Source organism: Rhinolophus sinicus, chromosome 9 (genome assembly GCF_057876585.1).
Source record: "Rhinolophus sinicus isolate RSI-liver-muscle chromosome 9, RSI-T2T, whole genome shotgun sequence".
Lineage (NCBI taxonomy): Eukaryota > Metazoa > Chordata > Mammalia > Chiroptera > Rhinolophidae > Rhinolophus > Rhinolophus sinicus.
Genome location: NC_142509.1, coordinates 10,401,142 through 10,422,207, shown reverse-complemented (window position 1 = coordinate 10,422,207; position 21,066 = coordinate 10,401,142). Strand labels below are relative to the sequence as shown.

Here is a 21,066-nt window from a genome sequence, read left to right as displayed (position 1 = left end):
TGTATTTGAAGGGGTCTTGAGAGAAAGCTAAAGGAAAGGACAAAGGGGTCAAAAGTGACAAAAAAGAGAAGATGCAAATTTAGATATTTTCCTTCTTTTCCCTAGAATGTCATTTCTTGTTGTCATCTTTCTCCTCATCCATTTATGACCAAGGACTATGTTCCCTCTACACCAGACCATGTGGAAGACGGAGCCAGAGACTTGCTCTGAGCCAGGAAGAGATGAGGAGCTATGGAGTGGAAGACAGGATTTTGGATGCTGTCAGGTAGGTTCCCGGTGGCCAGGAATGGTGAGGAATGCCATTCTGTGTAAGAGGGCTGATTGGGACAGCTGCAAGTTGCTTGGGCCCAAAGAACTGTGAGACGGGGATGGAATGTGGTGTGGAGAGAAGGCGCTGAGGCCTCAGAATTCCTCAGATCCTAAGAGACTCTTGCTATCTCCAGCTGGTCAGCGGGTAAAAGTGAGGATGGGGACGCATGCAGAGGGGCAGGGGATAGTCTTTCTCAAGAAAAACGAGCCCAGAGGCATTGCATAGCCACTATTCCTCTGAGTTGGAGGTTTCTACTAGAGCAGTGGTTCGCAATGCGTGGCCCCCAGACCAGCAGCCTTCACATCCCCTGGGAGCTTGGAAATGCAGACTCTCAGGCCCCACCTAGGACCCGCTGAATCAGAAACTATGGGGGTGGGGCCCAGCAATCTGTGTTTTATGAAGCCCTCTAGATGATCCTAATGCCCACTAAAGTTTGAGAACCAGTCAGCTGCGTAACTACTTCATTATGCAAATGTAGAGTTGCCCCAATGAGCTGGATTCAGCTGGCACCTGAGAACCCGGGAGGAAAGCCTGAAGAGACTCAGGCAGGCAAGGTGCCCGCTTCCCTGTGTGTTCAAGGTCAGCTGACTGAGTTTTAGCTTCTGTCCTTGGGCTCTGGATCCCCTGCCCTTTCCAAAGAAATACTGAACCAGACCAGACCACTACATTGGCACAAGATCACACTTTAGTTCAGACACATTTGCATAAATACTTGAAATGGATCCACCCCTGCAGGGGGAAGCCTGAGAACAGGTGGCTGTCCACAGCCCTGCAGCCCTTTAGGCGATGGACTTTAATACTGAAGAGAGTCATGGTCACTTCTGAAGCCTGCTCAGGGGCGCAGCTACAGAGCTTGCTTTGACATTTGCCATTGACCCCCACCCCACACTTCTCTTGGATGAATTTTTTCCCCTCTGAGGTAGATTATTTTTCGGGGAAACCAAATAGAAAACAATTTTTTTTTTTTTTTCATTTAACTTTGCTAGTCCTTTGCAAACAGGCTGACTGAGTCTCCTGTTTGGGTCAACAAGTGCACTTTTTACCTTTTAATCTGTGTCCTCTGCTTGAACTCAAGCAAGGTCCCACCCACTAGAAAGCAGACATTAGGATCTGTTGTCCCATCCTCTCTTCTCCTCCCCTTATGAATTCATGCCCTGCTGGAGGGGCCGTGGCAATGGGAGAACTGGGTTGGCCTGCCACCTCTACATGTAGGGTTACCACAGTGGGTATACTAATCTGCACCCCAGCACTCCGAATCCAGGAGCACAAGACTGGCCATCCTCCACTGGGTCAGAGGGGGCATGGCTGGCTTCCACAGGGCTTGGCATCCTCCGGTTTCAGAGCCTTGTTGCAGGTGGTGGAGGTCTGGCCGCTGGAATCCTGGCACTCCACAGTCCGCCGCTGCCAGCCAGCTCCGCAGCTGCTCGAGCACTCAGACCAGTCCCCCAGGACCCATTGTGCATTGAGCAGGGGCTGGATGACGTTGGTGGTGGCTTTCTCTTTGCTGTTCTGTATTCTGAAGTTCACGTCGTTAGGAACAAAGAAGGTATATTTGACTTTGGGAGGAAAGAGCTCACCAGGCACTGTCAGGAGCTGCACGATCAGCGGCTCAGGCAGGGGCCGGAAGCTCTGCAGCCGCTCCAGGGTGGCAATGGAACCACTGTACTTCAGGATGGTCCCCTTCACCAAGATGTCCTGCTCTATGGCAGAGATGGCCAGGTTCCCGTTGAGTAGGTACTGTCCATCGGCGGTCTTCAGTGCCAGGTAGTTGCCATCGTTCTGGACCCCTGGGTGGCTCCGCTGTTTCACATCAATGTTTGTGGCACCAGCTGGGATGGTGACAATGTCGTTGTAGCCATAACTAGGATTGGAACAGAAAGACACCCTTAGGACAAGTGGCTTCCCAGCCCAGAGCTTAAGGAAGTTAACCTGCTGGTGACAGGGGCTGGCAGATGAAAACCACTAGCAAATTATTATGCAGTTGCCTCAAAGTTCTAAATAAATTAGCAGCCGAGGATGACAGGAATGTTTCATACATTGGGCTTTTCATAGGCTTTTGCTATGCCTGGCAACTCTATTTCAAATATTGGGGCTGAGGAGTTTAGATGTGTGGGTATTCACAATAGCAGAGGGAGGAAGGCAGCCCAGAAGAGTTTGAAAAGCTGCGTCAAGGCTGCCAAACCTGGCAGTTCTTGGCTCAAGTGAGATCTCAAACACATTTAGTTCTTTGCGTTAGTATAAAACTTTTCTTGGCCACTTTCATACCCAGAGCTCAAACCCACGTGGGAAAATCTGTTTGACACATACATTCCAAAATCTGACACCTCATTCCACCTCTTAGACTCAATCAGTTCCTAGCATTTGGTTAATATGGCTCTAGGGCAGGAACGAGGGCGATATATCCTGCTTCTGAGGATCCATCTTCTGGGTATGCCCAGACACCATGAACTGTGCTTCTGGGGGGCTAGGATGCTGTTTTGGAAAAATGTTTCATCTCTGTTGTAGGTCCAGGGCTTTATGAGGGCTAGAGAAACCTTAGTTCTTATTCTTGGCATCTAGGGTGAAAGCATTTGCATTTCACAGGCTGGGAAAAAAGTGAAAAGGACTGAGGAACACAGTCAGTCAGTTGGTTCTTCACTATTCTGCCTTACGCCCCGCTGGGGCCAGTTGTCTGCCAGGGGCTGATTCTGTTCTCTGAGCCTGATGCGATGAGGGAGAGAGGCAGAGGGCCTAGTGTGCCTGCACAACACCTGCCCTAGCCCTTCCGCTCTAGGATGTGCAGGAAGGGCAGGAGGAAGAATGTTTAGAAATGAAGAAACCTAGGTTCTCTTCTGGCTGTCATTAACTATCAGTGTGACCTTAGAGGAGTCATGTAATTTTTTCATGCCTTAGCTTCTTCTTCTGTGCACGGGGAATAATAGTGTTGGCCTTCCCCACCGCAGAGTCTTATTTTAGGAATCACACAAGGCCACAGAAGCAAAAGCACTCAAACAAATACTAGAGCTTTATGAACGTAGGGTATTAAGCTATGAAAATGCATCTGGAGTTCTCAGACTTGTGAAGGCACTGAGGGGCTGAGGGCCCCCTCCCGTGTAGCCCTTTCTCTGAAGATCCACCTGCAGGTAGGAGAGACTCGCCAGGTGTTTGGGGAGAGGTCCTTCCCAAAAGAAGCCTGGAAGAGCTGCTTTCTGGCGAAGGTCCCGTTTACTCAATGTAACTCTATTGCCGATTGACTCAGAGGTGATCCGTCCCTGTCCATGTGGCCTCTGGCTGCCCTGAGCACGGTCCTCTCTATGGTATGGGCCAGGCCCTGTGCTGAGGGCTCTGCCTCCCATCTTCCAACTCCTTACAATGACTCTGAGATTCAGAGGACTGCCGACATTTTACCAAGAAATGAATGCTCAGTACTCCGTGGGTACTAAGTAGCAGCCACAATTCAAACCTAGACTGACGTGATTCCAAAGCCTGTCTGCTCTTCCACCTTGGTACCTAACTACTGGGAGTCTCACCTGGAAGGGTTGAGGGAACCGGAGACCTTCCTGCATGAATTGCCTTTGCCCCCACACACTCCACATTTGTCCAGCTTCCTAGGTGAGTCCACCACGTGGTCACAGCCAGCTTTGACACACTGACCGTGGACACAGATGGCCAGAGTCTCTGGCCCACACAGGGTGCCGTCGATCACCTATAGCAGGTGAAGGGAAAGGAAGGGAAGGTAAGAGAGGGTATGGAAGGCACAGAGGCAGCGCAAGGAGGGTGGTAGGTGACCTTCCTCCTCATCTGTGGATCTGAGTTCCAGGACGATGCTTACCTTGGCCTCAAACACTTTGAACTCACTCCTCCCGCGGGCTCGGCAGAATAACTTGCAACGATCCCGGGGGGACACCCCTGAGTATTTGGGGACCCACTGCAGGAGGTTCCCATCCATGTCAGTGTAATTGTAGGCATTATACTTCTCACACTGCTGCTCCCGGAAGCTTTTCCCTAAAAAGAGTAAGAAACAGTATGGCGTTAACATGCTGTGCTGAAAAAGGGAGGATCTGACTGGAAAAATGCTTGTATTCAAGGCACCTTTCTTGCTCCTGGTTTTAACCCAACCCCAGGACACAGGTCCCATGTCGTCTGGGCCCAGCATTGCTAGACACACCTGACCGAGGCCCACATGTACCCTTACTCACAGGGGCAAGGAAAAGAGCATCCAGCTTCAGCTGGGCTTTCTGGGATAAATATCCTTTCCATCTGGGGAAGATATGCATTCTGTTTTACAGACGAATAAACTTAGGTGGGAACAGGGGAACATTTAGCAGGCTTGGAAAGCACAGAATGATGCATGGAACTATGTCTTCAGGCCTCTGCTCTTGTGATCTAACTTGACTTCCTTGGTGACAGTGGACACGGACTCCTAGATCTACAGCTCCAGCTCTGAATCTTGCGCCACATCTCACGTGCTATGATTCTGGGTGTCTATGGGGGACTCCATTTGCAGGTGCTGTGATCACTTCCAGCTCAGCACAGCCCAACTCCGTACAGTTCCTCCATTAGCTGACTTGATTTTCATGTGGTGAGCCCACCACGTTCCAGTCTGAGCCTGAACATTTGAGCATCTACATGCACTATTTCCAACCTGTCATTAAGTCCTGCTGTATTCAGAACAATCTGTGATTTTAATGTCTTCATCCCACTCTCACCACCTCAGTCCCCCTCTCACAAGCTGAGGTCTCCTGGCTTCACGCGGGACCAAGTGCCCAGCTTCCTACACACAGCTGTCTCCTCTCCCATCCTGCTGCATGCTGCTTCCAGAACAATCTGTCTGCAGTAAGACATGTTTGGGATTTTTTCCCCACAACCCTGAAATTTAAGCTGCACTTACTACTGAGGTTCTCCAGCTTAGCTGTACAGCTGCATGGCCTGTGAAGGGTTTTCGAAATACAGATGGCCATGCCCCACTCATGAGACTGATTCAGTACATCTGAGGAGTCTGGGCCTCTGTGTTTGAAAACACTTCCCAGGTGACTTGCCATTTTAGCTTTCATGGACCTTTGTGGTCTGGCCTTGAAATGCTGGTACGTTCTGCTGGACTCCACCTGAGCGAATCATAGCCCCTCTCAAACCTCCCCCTCTCCTGGCACATCCTCCCACACCTCATCACCATCTCAGTCCCTCAAGACTGAGCCCTCATTCCCTGGGAAGCTTTTGACTAGTCCAGCCTTTTCTTGCTCTGAATTCCTAGTAAGCCTGGGGTCTGTACTTCACAGATTAAGTTTTACTTGCTTTGTAAGAGGCGTTTGGATCTCTAGTTAGACTGTATGTTCTTCGAGGACAGAGACCATGCTCTCTGCATTTTTTATGTCAGTTATAACATCTATTATAGTTCTAGCCACACAAGAGGCATTAACAACACTTGTTAATTGAGATGGCGCATCCTCATGCATCTGAAATCATGGTATCACCTATTGTCCGTGTCTACCTGGCAAACTGTTGCAGTGCCAGGCATTGCTTCACCTGTACACTGGCAAACTCGCAATTCTGGGGCACGTTTTCTAGAGCCTCCTGCCATGGCTGAGCCTTCCATCTTGCAAAGCTGTAAAACCTACAGACCCCCCCATTAGACACTAACTCAATGCCAATGAGTCTTTGAATTTGGATGAATCTATTTTAAAGCTCTGCTTGTCTCTTGCTGCTTGCCAATACTTCCCGGAGCCGCACAGAGGGGAGATAAATAAGATGGTAGGGAGAAATCTTCTAATGACTCCCTCTCACCAGCTCGGCTGCTGTCCTTTCCTGTCTCTGACTTAATACATGTGCTTTCTAGCAGGTCAGAATATGCCAAGGAAGGTAGAGGTGGTGTTGCTTCCTGGGAAGTTTCCATCAGGCAGTTGCCATGGCCCCAAGGGAACATGGGCAACTCTTCTCCGAAGGAATGTGCACTAGAATCAGATTCGGAGGTCCTCCCTCCACCATGGGCTGCATGTTGGCTGGAAAGACATTGGAGGTTTGGCTCTGACACTGCTTTGGAAAATACTTCCATTCTACACACAGATGAGGGTTGAGATGCCTCCAGGAGGATTACCATCCTAGACACTAGCCCCCACTGTAAGCCCTCTCCCCTCCAAAGTAAGTTTGGTTGGGAGTGACGTCCTCTGTCTCCACATCTTAGAACACCAGGGCAATTCCTGTCCTTGACTTTGCCACGCTCTCCCAGCACAATGAGAGCTGTCCCAGGTCTCTAAGCGCTGCCCCCAAACTTGGTGTCTTGCAGAGCACATTTATGTCTGGCTCACAGGATAGCTCTGCATCTTGGGAGACCACCCTACTCCTCTGCGGATCTGCAGCAGCAACAAGAGCAGTTGCTCTGGCAGGTGTGGCCATAAGTGGCGATTACCATCAGGGGGGCATTCCTCCGTGTGGCATGACTGGTACTTGGCTCTCCGACCCAAGCAGTATCTTCCTCCATTCTGAGGCTCAGGGTCCTTGCACTCACGGTATGAGAACTGTACTCCTCCTCCGCACGTCCGGGAACATTCTCCCCAGGGTCCCCAGGGAGCCCAGCCTCCGTCCACCACGGCCTGCAACACACAAGGCCACAGTCAGGAGCTGAGGTGTGACAGGCGACCACGGCCCTGACTCCTTTACCTAGTTTTGCTCATCCTGGAGCATGGAGTTCAGCAAACTGCCTTAATCATTTGTTTCATGACTGTGTGGCCTGCTTGGTTATCGGCTTTGTGAACACAGAGGCTGTGCTAGACTTGCTCACGGCTCACTGCCCAGTCAGCATCTAAAACAGTGCCTTGCCCTCAGTAAGGTGCTCAACTTTAGTTGTTGAATGAAACTCTTTTGTGAAAATAAGATTGGGTCTCATGCAGCAGTTCTCCATCGGGGGCAGTTTTGTCCTTTGGGGACATTTGAAAGTGTCTGGAGACATTTTTGTTGTCACAACTGGAGAGGGCATATGCTGCAGGCCTCTAGTGGGTAGAGGACAAGGGTGCTGCGACACATCTAACAATGAACATCCAACAATGAACAAGACAGCCCCCTACGGCCAAGACTTATGCTTTCAATGTCACTACCACTGAAGTTGAGAAGTAAGTCCTGGTCTAAGGAATAACCACTGAGAGGTGTTGCCGCTAGTCTACCAGCTACCAGCTACCAGTTCGGTGGTCAGATGATGCCTGGAAAATAAAGACAGCTGCTTCCAACTTTACAACAGACCTGTGAGAACAAAGCTTTGCCCTTGGTGGGTTCATAGAGTTTTCAAAATGAAAAATTTTCTAAATTACAAAATAATATTTGCTCATATGAAAAATGAAAACTTTAGAAAAGTAGAAAACAAGAAAGTAGCACTTAAAAAAAAAATCACTACCCAGATAAAACCATTGACGTGATTTGCATCAATATCGTTTCATACTCTTGCTCTGGATATATAATCATAAAGATGTAGTGATTTTATTTTACACAGATGTGATTCTGTCATACATAGTATTTTATGATGTGTCCTTTCCCTTTAAAAATAGATGATAAATAGCATCCTATGAACACCTTATGTCAACCTCTCCCTGCACTGAGATTGGCTCTGGTGCCGGGGACACTGGATGGACCCTCTGCCCTCAGTGATGTGTGAAGCGCACGCTACAGGAGAGAGTGACACCTAGAAGAGAAGCTCCATGTCTGAATGGGAGGCGGCTGAGGATAAAGACGTGAATCCTGCCCCGGCTCAGGCTTAGAACGAGTGTGGGGCTTACCTGGCCCCAGCAGGTTCCTGAGACTCAGTGCAAAGGACACACCACTGAGGACAGCCCTGGTGCTCAGGCCACCCTGGTGATTCAATGCTGGGCCGGGACCAGGCTGCGCAATTCAGTGGATTCCATTTCATAGGGATGGCTCAGTGACTCCCAGCAAGAGAAATGTGATCCGCCTCACAGTTTGGAAGTATTAAGAGCAGAGCAAGAAGCGAATCATTTAAAACTCTCAGTGGCATTGCCTTGGTTTTTGTTGCACATTTATTCTGTCCTGGGCCAAGTTTTCTTTGCCTGTCAGAGGTGGTTCTGATTCCTCCTCCCTCCTCCTCTTTGAGTATGGAATTCCCATAATTAGTCTTATTCCCTTGAACTCTATTTATGACTCAGACATGGGTAGGATATGAATACTTTTCCCTCCTTTGATTGAATGTTCCTCTTCTGAGTTACTTTATCTGTTTATAATAGAATTCAGAATGGCTTCCGTTTATTGAGTGCCCATGTTCTGGTCTTTGTGCTGGAGTGTTTCACAATCATCACCAACCTTCACAAGCCTTCAAGTCAGCTCAAAAGCAATTCTAACAGTGGGAGTTCCCCAAATACCCGGAGCACCGGTAGCGTCATCCATCCAATATGAATACAGCCTCAAAAGGCTCCTCTTGCGTTTGGATAAATACGCTTTGCTTTGTTTGTTACTTAGAAGTCATAGTTGCAGCCTGGCCCAGAGTATCTTAGTTCAAAGTTCTCAAGTGTGGTTTCCTCCTTGAAACTAGCCCTCCTCCCAGCCTCCCCTCTCCCTAACGTGGCCGTCTCTGACCTTGGGCCTCTCCACTTCCTCCTCAGGCAGACAGTTGCCATCCCAGCAGAGGTGCCCAGGCCCACAGGGCGTCCCATCAGCCCAGGGCAGACTGCCATTCTTTGTGTGGCAAAGGGGCTCAGCGCCATCCATGTGGCACCAGAGCTGGGAGCAGATGTCCTGTGCAGAGGTGTTGGGGCAGTGGCGGAATCCCAGCCCAAAGATCTGCTTGCACTGCTGGTCCAGCTCATAGAGGGCCCTGCGGCCCGGGAGGTCTGTTGGGAGGGGCAGGGCTGAGGTGGGAGCGTCGAGGAGACAGTCTCCTGAGAAATGGAAGAAGCAGAGGAATAAGATTAACGGCCGGAGTTTACATCTCTCAGCTCTCCATTGTTCCCACATTCCCTTTAAATTCCTATCAATGGGGCTTGAGGTCTGGACATCATGAGTTCCTTAACCTCAATCTAAAACCTGTCAACACAGATCATCTATATAGGGCTTTTCCAGTTTTTGACTATCAGTTGACAATTTTTTTTTTTTTTTAGGATTGAGTTTCTTTTGTTATCCAGAACATCTATACTTGTATGTATTCAGTGTTTACCTAGGGAATGCCAGTGAACTGTAATACTAATCTACATCATCGTAATATAATTGGGGGTGTAAATGAGCTCTTAAAAACCATGGTATGCAAAATAAAGCCAAAGTACCGTTGGATAATCTATTATTTTTGTATTATATGTGTCCCTGCCTCCTTCAATGAGAAGAATCAAGACTAAATTGTGTTTTCACTGATTTACTCCACAAATCAAGCTATTTTAACCAGGCATACCACCCCAATCGCACCCCACCCCTTACTCCTTGCTCTCACATGACTAGTCCCTGGCCTCTTTGCTATTTCTAAGCTATCATACGATGTACCACTAAAGATGGAACACTCCCTTCTCTCCTCTGTCCTACAGTCTTCCGTTCCTTCAAGCTCTGTTCAAACTCACTTCCTCCAGACAAACCTTCTCAGACTAATTCCACATGCTTTGTGACTACAAGCTAAATTAGTCCTGCTCTCAGGCCGCTGGAAGATGGGGCAAGGAAGAGCATGCTTTGTGGAAATGGTAAGAAGCCATGGCATGGGAGGCTGGGTGAGAGACACATCTTGGAAGTCTCTTCTGACCCTCAATGGCTATAATGCATTGCGATGGAGCTCAGCCACAAACAGCACAGGAGCCTACAGTGATCTAAGGAGGCCGGCCGGGCAGCGCTCAACCTCCAGCAGCTGGCCAGGGAGAAGCTTGAGGGATGCCTACCATGCCCACCATCCAGGAGCTCCGTGAGGTACATGGCACTGCAAGGAGACCAGGGCAGAGTCTTGTTTAGGTGGACGAAGAGGGGTGCCATCATGTGGTGCTTGCCCATGGGCCCAAAGATCCGTGCACAGGGCTTGGAGTCATCGTGGGGCATGCTGAGGACGTGCCCTGGGGATGGAGAGGGGACCCACAGTCAACACTAATGGCTTCCTTCCATTACTTTGTAGCCCTCCCTACGTTGCTCAGAGGGCTCCCAACGTGGCCCAGCACGCCTTCTCTCTCTCTTGCGACAGAGTGGCACTCTACTGACAGAAGACCAGTCACTAGCTCCTCATGGGAACCATCCTCCCCTTTTTCCTTAAAGATTTTTGTTTCGGGCTGCCCTCTGGGCTTTTCCCTTCCAGGATGCTTTCTCAGAGTACCGAGGAACACTGATATCCCTTTATTTTCTGCCTCAGCCTGTCCTAAACTCATTCACCCCTATATTCGCTTGCTTACACAGAGCTTTCTTGACAATTAATCTTTCCAGAATTCTCACCACTTACAGCATCACAACTTTGCCTGAGTATTTGCTTCATGTTTTGGCATTTTCCTGGTGAACTCTGACGATGGTCCAGGCCACTATTTTGATCATCTGGCCTTATGCTCAGGGTGGGAATGGAGAAAGCACAATATCTATTTGCATGCAATTACTCTGTCAGAATTATGAGAGGAAATTGGCTAAATGTGAGGGGCTGCATATCCCTTAGCACCTGCGTGCACCTGGGTTTGGAAGAGGCTCTTCCCTCTGACACAACAGAGTAGTCTTGGGCAGGGCAGCGCTTACCTAGCTCATGGGCCAGAGTGTAGGCTGCCTGGAGCCCCTCGTCCTCGATCACAGAGCAGCTCTTGTTGGGGTCACAGATTGTGCCGATGTCTGCCACGCCCAGGGTGTCACACATCCCCTCCTTCCCACAGAAGTTCTGCGTGGCAGAGAGAGCGAGAGTGTAAGAACAGACACGGAACAGAACACCTTCCTATTCCTGCTCCTTCTGAGTCAAAGGAAACATTTTAAGCCAAAAGCCCTATTTCTTCCCAAATAGGGAAGACGCCTGTTTCTCTTTCTGCGTTGACATGTCCTAGGGCTGGCTGGGACTTGGGCAGCTTGTTTTGGGAGGCAGGACAGCACAATGGTTAAGGATACTGACCCCACAGCAAGACTGCCTGGGCTTGACTATGGGTGCTGCCACCGTGTGCTGCTTCATGCCTAGTTTCTTCAGCTGTAAAATGGGCTGACAACTGGACTTGCCTAGTGAGGGTGTTGTGAGGACAGGAGTAAACAGGCCCTGGTGCACATTAGTACACTCTCTAGCCTTCCAGAAGCTGCTGGTTTCAATCACATCTGATAGGTGGGTAGCCTCCTTATTTGGGGAAATCTTGGGGGTTAACCCCCTGGTTACCTGCTCCTATGTTTCTATGTTTAACAACCATTGTAGATGGGCTGCCTCTCTTAATTCCAGCTCCACATCTCTCATTGGGCAGCGTAAGCCCATTTCTTCTTGTTATGACCTCAGTAGACAGCTGGTCACAAACGTTTGGAAAAGAGCCCTTACAAGATTCCTCTCCTTCCCTTGCAAATACCTCACACTTATCCTCATAACCTCCTCCTCATCATTCCACACATGAGGCTCCTGGCGTCCAGCTGGGGCCAGCAGGGAGACATTGCCCATGTTTGGGCAGGCCTAGTGGTCCTCCTTTTGATCTGCCCACCCTGCCTCCCTTCCTCCCTGGGGTTTCCGGAGCCCGCTCACAGACCTGTCTGGTGAGCAGAATGGCTGTGTCAAAGTGCTCTGGATGCCGGTCGCTGGGCTGGTTGAAACGCCGTTGCCAGTTGCAGAAGTTGCGCAGTGTAAGCCCACCATTGTCAGACACTTCTGGGCCCCATTTCTCATCTTCCACTATCAGCACTTTCACTACCACCAGGTTGATGGCGTTCCTAATGCTGGGGTGCTTGTAGATGCGGGCCGCCACGGACATTAGTGTCAGGATATGGTTCTGTCGGGAAGGAGGGAATAGGAAGAGTGAAGGGTTCAATATCCTGGCCCGTTGCCTGTCCATGGTCATCATTCCTTGCTATACATCCCATGTGCCCTGCTCTGTGCTGAGGGTCTGATAAACGGTATCTTGCTGAAAACTCACACCCCCAAGGTCCTGGCACTACTTCCCTTCATTTTACATAAAGGAAAATTGAGTCTCAGTAGCTGGCTCAAGATCACAGATCTGATGAGTGCATAGCCAACATCTGAACTCAGCCCACCTGGCTCCAAAGCTTGTGCATGCATTTAACATCTTGAGCAGGCACATATGGCTATGTAAATAAAAATTAATTAAAGTTCAATAAAATCAAAATTACAGCTGCCCTGTCACACTGATGACATTTCAAATGCATCAATAGCCACCTATGGTTCGTGGCTACTGTATAGGACTGAGCACACAGAATGTTCCATCATCACAGAAAGTTTTACTGGACAGCAGTGGTTATTCTGCCTTGACCTTAACACCAACTGTCTCCTGCCAGCCATCCCATTCCTTCTCCATTCTCAGCCCAGTAGCAATTATCTGAGTGTTCAAGGTTAGTACAATGTCCTTCTTAGAATCCACCAGAGCACTTTTCTGATGTCTGCTGGGGTGACTGCTACTCTTCCGGACGGGAATGTTAACCCTGAAAACTTTGCTCTAATAATAATGACTAACAATAGCTACTTTGTCCCAGGTACAGGGCCCACACTTTACATTTGTCATCTCATTATATGCTCAAAACGACCCTGTGAAGTAGGTATTGTAATCCCCATTTTACGAATGAGGAGGTGGAGTCACACAAGTTAGACAACTTGTCTAAGGCCACACAACTCTTCAAACCAGGATGCAGCCCAGGCCTGTCTGTCTGTCTGTCTCTGAGGGCCACACTCTTCTCATTAAGTTTTCCAGCGTTTGGCCTTCTGGGTTTTGCCTGGACAGCCCTGAAGTGTTTATTCCCTTCTGCCTGGGGATTGAGAAAATCCAGGGGGCCTCAGGCGCTTAGGATCACACCTTTGGTCTCACCCAGGCCAGATAAAGTTGTCTACGTTATTGCTTGGCCTCTGTCCTGTCCCTGGGCTGCCAGCTGCTCCCAGGGCTTTGGAGGAGGCCACACTAGAGCTCTTTCTCCTGCGTCAGCGACCTCTAAAAGTGAGTTCTCTTGGATTATTTTGTAGAAGAGGAGACAAAGGGGCAGAGGCACTTGTGCCTTCAGCCAGGAGTGTGGCCAGCTGAGCTGCCACGCACTTGCCCCCTGCTCCCTATCCCCTAGGATGCCATCTCCTGTCAGCTCCCTATCCCCTAGGATACCATCTCCTTTCTTCTCGCCAGTGGTCTGGAAGGTGGGAGTGGTAAGAGGGCAAAGTGGGTTGAAAGGCTAGAGAGGGACATTCCATCGGTTGAGGCCATGTGTGGGAGTTCTAGATGAAGCCCATTATTTGTGAATGGGATCTGTCTGTTCACCTCACAGGCAACAAGCCAGGTATTTTGTAAGCTCTACAAACAGAGATTGGCAGGTTACAGAGCGTGTCAAGCACTCTAGCTATGTTTAGGCTGATGTAAACATCTTATCAGCAAAGCTAAAACTTGGCACTTGCTCCTATAGTTGGATTCCTAAGGGGAAAAAGCAATCACATCATTATGCAACTGGGGGTGAGGGCTGAGGAATGGTGGCTTGCTGAGGCTACTTCCTGTCCAGGCCTTCACTGTTCCCTGGGGGCAGAAAGAGTCTCCTGGTCTCCTGCTCTAGGAAGGGCCAGAGTCTGATGGGCCAGGGACCAACTCCTGAGATTTCTTCCGAAGCAACCGCAACTCTCCTCACAAGATTACTTCCCTTTGAGTCTCAATTTTATAATCTCAGAATTGGGGAGATTATATTTTACAAAGAAGGTGTGAAGAGAAGAGATGCCAGATGTTCAGCATTGGTCCCAGAAGGCACAGTAGAAAGAATCAAAGACTTGAGGTTTAAGAAGGGTCTGTGTTCTCAAGCTGAGCAGATCAGACTGAGGCTCTCAGGCAAGGCAGCTGAGTGAGCACCAAGCAATGGCCACTTCCCCAGTGAAAACCAAAGGCACACGTGGGTAAACTGCTATACTAAGGATGGGGTGAGGCATCAGGGGAGGGGCTTCCCAACACTATGGTTTTCAGGGAGTTTCCTCCTTTGCCCTTAGGGGGGCTCATAGCATTTCCAAACACTGAATGAATAACTGTTGGGCTGAGCCAGCTTGAAAGCCATTTTCCTTCAAGGCAGGGGGTTAGACCGGAGGACATTAGAAAGTCCTCTCGCTGCTATCTCTGAAGATAATTTCTATTGCAAGAGGGCTGCAAGGACGATGTGGCCCTGTGTTTCAATTAAAATCCCAAATCCTGGTCCCGCTTACCTCTCCTTCTTTGTCTCACTGAACTTTTGGAGACAGGAAGGGCCGCCATGCCCACCGTGAGCTCCTCTGAGAAACAGTGGCAGGAATGCCTGACATTTGAATACATCTCATAGCTCCCCAGGGGGAAGGATCATTGGGCCCCAGGTTGGGTGGGTGGCCCTGAATCTGTGAGCCTCTGATTCTCTGCCAAACCCCTGGGTCAAAAGGGCAGGCCTGACTTACAGTCCCACAGGGAGCGGGCCCAGGAGCCATCCAGGAGAAGGTCAGATGGCACGATCCACCACCGGGTGTCTATTTATACCTCCCTGTGCACCACATGAGTGCAGGCTGCTTGCTGAGGCATGTGAGTAAGATTATGCCACCCCTGCTGGGGGAGTGGGGGCCCCAGCAGACAACCTCCCACAACCACACAGGTAGGTCAGATGGAGCCCATGGCCAGCCAGGCCAGCAGTGGTCAAACAACCCTGCTCTTCAGTGACTTGGGCATCTGATGCCCTTAACTCTTGTTAGGGAAGGCAGGGAGTCTTTCAGGGCGTCTCCTTCTCTGTTGGCATCCCAGGACCTGGAAAAAAAAATGTCCTAGCCAACTTGGCTGGGACACAGCCCTTTTGATTCTTTGAGCTACAAATGAGGAGATCCCACCTCAGAGCTCTGGTGCGGTCAAAGCAACGAGAGTGGGAGTCTAGGGGAGGCTGGGCCTGGGCCAAGCACATTTCCAGTAGCTCCTTCTGCTCACAGCACCACCTGTTATGCTTTGCTCATTTGCTGTTCATACTGTGGATCCCCTGCGTTTCTGTGAAGCACGCCCGGGAGAGGCAAGGAGAAGAAGCGTGAGAATGTGGAAACCCTCTCACTTCAGCAACTGGTGCCATATTTTTTCTTTTATCCTTCTGAGCCTCTCACTGAGTCTGAAGCTATGCTGGGGAGGAGGAGAGGAGAAGCAAAGGAAAAGGAAAGAAGCAATAGGAGCAGAGAGGGTCTTGCACAGAAGTCTTTCATCTCTCCTTGTTCTCAAAACAACAAGGACAATGCCACCTTTCCGAAGCACACCCTTACCAGAACCACAAGAAGTCCAGTGCAACTCTGAGCCAAGAAAGCTGGAAAGGAAGGCCTCTCAGCTGTGTGGGACAGCAGAGCGGACACAGCAGTGGTTGCCTATGATGGCGTGTGACCACATTTCCTCTTATTCTGACAAATAGCATCACCAAAGGCAACTCTAGTATCAGCTATGCTTTTTTGAGCACCTACTATGTGTCAGGCACTGGGTTGGCTGCTTTCTATATTTTATTTTATCCTCAGCACAATGACAGGACATTGATATAACTTCTTATTTTGCTGGTGAAGAAACAGAGGTACAGAGAAATTGGTAACTTGCTCAAAGACACTCGGTTATTTCTATTACCCTTCAAAGTTTATGCTTTTAATCACTACACTGACTGCCGTCCGTCTTTGCTGCCTCAAGGAAAACTACAGGACAGATGAGGCAAACCCAAAGCATGCAAGTTAGCAAGCTTGCCCTGACATGGTTTATGCACAGCTCCCCACCTTCCAGGGGAGGTGGAATTGGCAATTAAAGATCTTTGATTATTAAGGCATTTTCTTTGGAAAACACTTCATATTGTTGATCATTCTCACCGCAGCAGGCAAAAGAGATGGAAAGTGCTCATTCTTTTGCCAGTGGAAGAACATAATTCACACATACATAATACTTGTCTCTCACCTCTGAAGACTTGGGTAGCTATGGAGCGAATGGGGCATGCACCTGCTTCTGTTATTACCGACAGCAGGACACTTCTGAGAGTGAGAGATGATACTATTAATTATGTCAGAACAGGCCTAAACCGGGGTTGTGCTGGGCAAAGTGGGATACATAGTCACTTTAGTGTTAGGGCTTGTGTGGAATATTTTCTCCAATATGGGTCATGGGGAGATGAAATGGCTGTGACTTAGCCCTTCTCTGAAATCATATGCTAGTAGCCTGACATTTTGGGAAACCTGTCGTCTGCTCTGGGAATGGTGAGTGGCACTCCTAGGACCCTCTTTTTGAGAAGAGAATTCAGAAGCTCAGCTTTTAGCTGATCCACTGGCAGGACAGATTTCCCATACTGAGCATGGGTGCTGTGCAGCCCCGACTCACTCCTCTCCTGCTCCGGTTTCATCTAGGGAGCAATTAAGCAGCGGCCAGATGCAGACAGAGTTAATGGTCTCTTCCGAGGTGGTCCCTCCTTTCAGAAAGACCCCTTTGTCTGGCCTCCTTCACTCTGAAACCAGATAAGAAGGTGGGAGGCAGAGGCCCTTCTGTCAAGGGATTAAGTGAACTCAAGTGTATGAAGTTCTGGAAAACTTCATTGTCACTCCACAGTGAGACCAGCCTCAAGCGTGGCTGGTTCTTTCTCTCAGCCTTGACGCTGGTTTCTTCTCAGGATTGGGAGTCCCACTTGGCTGGGCATCTTTGGACTGCTGGAGTCAAGGACCCATTTCCACAATACAGACAAGTATCAGGGGTAAACAGGGCCACAGAGTCACAGACTCTTGAGAGAAAGACAGCATGACACAATAAAAAGAGCATTGCATCTAGGTTCAGGAGACTTAGGTTGCAGACCCAGCCCTGCCGCTCACTTACTAGCTGTGTGACCGGGAGACAGTCACACACAAGAGTTGGACTTTCTTCCTCTGCCTCCCTCATAAGTATTACTGCTGAGGTGATGCATAGAAACCACTCTGCAAACTGAGCGCACCCAGAGTGGCTTCTCCACCTAGTGCTAAACTTCCCAGAAGACTCATCATGAAGCAGCCTCACATTACCTAGTCTAGGTGTCTCTCTTCACAAATGAGGAAATCCAAGTCCTCAAGAGGGTAAAGTTTCTCTTCACTCTCACCACATGTCCCCAGTTGCTAAGACACCCCCAAGTGCCTCCATATTTGTGAATAATCTCTCCAGGAGACTCCTGGGAGAGTTATTTATAAAGAACTGGATTCTATTTGGGGAGATGGGTTGGGGTAGGCAAGGTCTTGGGGAACTAGAACTTGACATTCACCCTTGACTGAGCTCATGGACCCGTTTAGGAAGCCCAGGGGATTGAACCAAGAAGTTCAAGTTCATCCTGTGGCATCTTTACAGCTGGTGAGCAGTCAGAGCAGAGGGGTCAGTGGGAAGTCATAGAAACAGCTGTGCCTCAGTCCCTGCCCCACCCTAGCATGGTGACAGCAGGAGTCATGTGACAGGTGCGCTGTGAGGCAATGAGATCAAGGGGGAATTGACAGGTCTGGTCCAGCTGAGAGAAAACTTTTCTTTCAGGTGTAAGATCTAGCAGTAGATGCCGCAGGGAGAGGAACTCAGCCTGCACAGGTGCCTGATACCCACTGTGATGTGCTTTCCTGACACAAGTAGGCTGGGTGGGTGTAGAGATGCTTGTCTGTGAATATATGTGGAAGGGGAGGGGATGGGACAAGCATGAGCTCGGTCCTCCAGCCAGGCATCATACGAGGGTGGTAGAGCTCCTGGGTGGCTCTATGAAGAGAAAGCAGACTTGTCCGGTGGAGCAAAACCCAGCCCAGCCTCCTGCTTCAGTGGTTTGGGCATCCTGGAGCCTGTTTCTACATGGCTTTGGTGTCTGGAGAGACCAAGTATGGCCTTGAGGCAAATAATCAGTATCTTAAGTGTCTACATGAAGAACTCAGAGAGTGAGATGGTCAGAAAGCATTAGGAAGGACATTTTGGCTCTGGAGACAGACAAATAGTTACTTTTTCTGCTGCTTCTCCATGTTCTTGTTGTTTGTACCTCCTGGCTCTCAGGCAGATGTCAGACCCTGGTCCAAGTATGGGGCAGGGGCTCAGAATCTCAGTTCTTGGTTTGCAATGAATGTACTTCAGCCTCTTTCGGATGGAACCTCCTAGTAGCCAGCATGGAGGTCCTAACGGGAGATGGGAGAAGCCTCTCCCGCCACCCTTTCGAGGACTTGCTTGGGGAAAGTGGTCTGAGAAGGCAGGTGGTGCCTCCCCTCTCTCTCAGGGTAGGCAGGGAAACAGATATTAAGTCAGCATAGATCCGAAGTCTGTGGGGCAGACCAGCCTGAGGACTCACAGCTGCCTTGCCATCCTCAGGGAGAAGTGAACACAGTGCACAGGGGAGCCTGCCCAAGGTTTAACTGGCCCCGGCAGTGGCCAGAAGAGCAGCCACATGGACCTCTCACCCTATAGTGCTTCCCATCTGTTCATCTAGAATGCATTTCCCAGTGATTGCAGAGTGAGAAAGATGGGATGAGAAACAGAAGTGCCAACTGCACCTCACCTGGGCTGTTCTGCACGGGTGATGCTGAAAGGCTTGGTGCCCCCAACAGTCAGGCACAGACTGAGCCTAGAATAGGGTCCCTGGCCAAGATTGCCATCACTGAAAAAGCATTAACTGAGCTGCAGCAGGGGCCAGGATCCCTGTTTCAGAGCACCATGACCTTCAGGAAGGTTAGTTCTTTTCTACCTGACACATCACTGGGTCTGTGCTCCCAGGGGAAGAGAAAGTGCAGCCCCTACACTTCACATGGTGCTTGAAGGAGGTGCTGGGGCCAGGGTGACACAGACACCTCCTGCTGAATCTGCACCATCGTTGAGTCTAGTTAGAAACCATCTGGCTACAGGGGTTATTCCCTGCACTGTTTTCTTGCCTCAGCTTAGAGAACTGTTGTCTGGGCTTAGAGCCGCCAGGGTGGACCAAGTATAGTTCTGGCTCCACTAGGAACAGTAACTGAAAGAGTTCATATCCTCCCATATCTCCCCTCCCTTTCCACTGAAGCTTCAGTTTCCCGGGCTGAGCCCCCAGGCAGAAATCCTGTTCCCCTCCCTTCTACTCTGATGCTGGCAGTTCCAAGTCCTGCAGGGCTGAGAGCCAGGTTGGCAAGGTAGTCCACACCCCCTGATCAGAACCAGCTGGGCACACAGAAATGGGGCAGCCCCTTTCGAGGTTCAAATCCCTCCAAACAATGTCTTTTATTTATGACAACTGCAGTTCTGTACTCAAGGGGAATGAAATAGCCACATTTTTCCATGAGAGACTCTCAGGTCTGGAGACAGTAGAGGACTGAGAAATGGGGGGTGAGGTGGATGTTCTTTCAAAACGTTCAGTTTTCATCTATTTTGGGAGAGGCAACTGCGGGGTGGTGGGGAGTGCTTTAAAAACACACTTTCAGTTCAGTTTGCCAAGTGCTGCAGGAGATTCGGATGGGAGGGACGGGGGCGAGCAGCAGAGAGGGAAACGTCCTGGACCTTCACTCTAAATTGGAAGGGACATAGCGGGGAGGGGCAGTAGGTAGCCCAGGTGTCAGAGGTTAAGAAAACAGTTCCTGCGCTTTCTCAGAAAGGGAAGAACCTTGTTTGGGGTCGGTCTTGGGAGGGCGAAGAACGTTTAGGGTTTTCTCAGAGGGACAGGGAAGGGAAGACTTTGGAGACTGGGAGGTGACTGGGGGATTCTGGGCAAAGCGACTCCTACCTGTAGACCGGCTCCATAGAAGGCCGCCATGGACGCATCCGCCACCAGCAGCGTTTCCACGAAGCGAGCCTCAGACACAAACCGCTTGGTCCTACTCGTGGCCCCTAGGGGTGGTGGCAGTTCGCTGTCGCCTGCTTCCTCTTCTTCGCCCTCCTCCTCGTCTGCCTCCTCCTCCTCGTCCTTCTCTCGCTCGTGGTTTCTCTCCTGTCTCTGACCGTTGCCATTCTGCACCCCCCAAAACTCGGGTCCTCGAGGGAGGGGATGGGCTTGAGCGCGCCGCGCCCCGGATCCCCAGCGCAGCAGGCGGTGCGGCCGGTGCAGCGAGTCCCCCGCGCCCTGCGGCTGGATGGTGAACTCCTCGCCGTCCAGTAGGAAGGAGCCGGTCAGCCCGCCGCACAGGCTGACTGCTGCTAGCGACTCCGGCTCCCTGTTCACGGTGCCGGAGAAGAAGCAGTCCCGCAGCTCGCGCTCGCCCCCGGCCGCCCCTCCAGAGCTCCCGAGACGCTGGATCTTGAACTCGGGAGCCAGGAAGCTGGCGTCGGGCGCTAGGCGCAGCACGAAGCCCTGGCCGAAGGCGGACAGGTGGAGCGCCAGCTTGCCAGCGCCGTCCGCCCACCGCATGGGCACCACCAGCTCCGAGGCCGGGCCACCGGCGCCGGCCCGGGCCGGGGCGCTGCGGGCGAGCGGCGGCAGCAGCAGCAGCAGCAGCAGCAGGAGCGGCGGCCACCGGGGAGCGGCGCGGGGCATGGGGGCTCCGTCTGGGGCGCGCGAGAGGGAAGAAGCCTGCCCGGCGCGGGCAGGTGCTGGAGGCGCAACGCTGCCGGGCCGCTCCCTCCAAGAAAAAGGAAATCAATCAGGTCGCTGGGCGACTCAGCCTGTGGGGGCCTGGCGGCGGCGCGGTCCCCTGGCGGCCCCTGCGGTCGCTCAGCCCGCTCCTCCGCGCCCGCCCGCCCGCGGAGTCGAGCGCAAGCAACTGGGCCTGATGCCGCTCGCGCCCGCCCTCCGCCCCT

At 50.8% G+C, this 21,066-nt stretch overlaps 1 protein-coding gene across 2 annotated transcripts; it reads right to left on the bottom strand.

The window, feature by feature from the left end:
- Positions 1-977: 977 nt before the first annotated feature.
- On the bottom strand, positions 978-21,066 carry ADAMTS8 (ADAM metallopeptidase with thrombospondin type 1 motif 8). 2 transcript variants are annotated; one of them, XM_019713971.3, is made up of 9 exons: positions 20,057-21,066; positions 11,932-12,171; positions 10,964-11,099; positions 10,138-10,305; positions 8,861-9,162; positions 6,693-6,876; positions 4,122-4,294; positions 3,820-3,995; positions 978-2,171 (listed from the first exon to the last, which is right to left on the bottom strand). In XM_019713971.3, exons 1-9 carry the CDS (start codon positions 20,801-20,803, stop codon positions 1,601-1,603), a joined length of 2,697 nt encoding a protein of 898 aa, XP_019569530.3. In that variant the 5' UTR covers positions 20,804-21,066; the 3' UTR covers positions 978-1,600. The 2 variants fall into 2 exon arrangements, with proteins under 2 accessions (XP_019569530.3, XP_074177528.2); XM_074321427.2 differs by lacking the exon at positions 10,138-10,305 and having other exon boundaries at positions 1,266-2,171; positions 20,057-21,027.

What these genes read in the sequence shown, in the direction of transcription:
- ADAMTS8 (XM_019713971.3), bottom strand. Translation starts at nt 20,803, where the DNA reads ATGCCCCGCGCCGCTCCCCGGTGGCCGCCGCTCCTGCTGCTGCTGCTG. An exon ending in AGGAAGTGGAGAGGCCCAAG is followed by an intron (nt 6,877 to 8,860) that starts GTCAGAGACGGC and finishes TGTGTGTTGCAG; the next exon opens with GCCGTGGTGGACGGAGGCTG. An exon ending in GGAGGAATGCCCCCCTGATG is followed by an intron (nt 4,295 to 6,692) that starts GTAATCGCCACT and finishes TACTCTTTTTAG; the next exon opens with GGAAAAGCTTCCGGGAGCAG.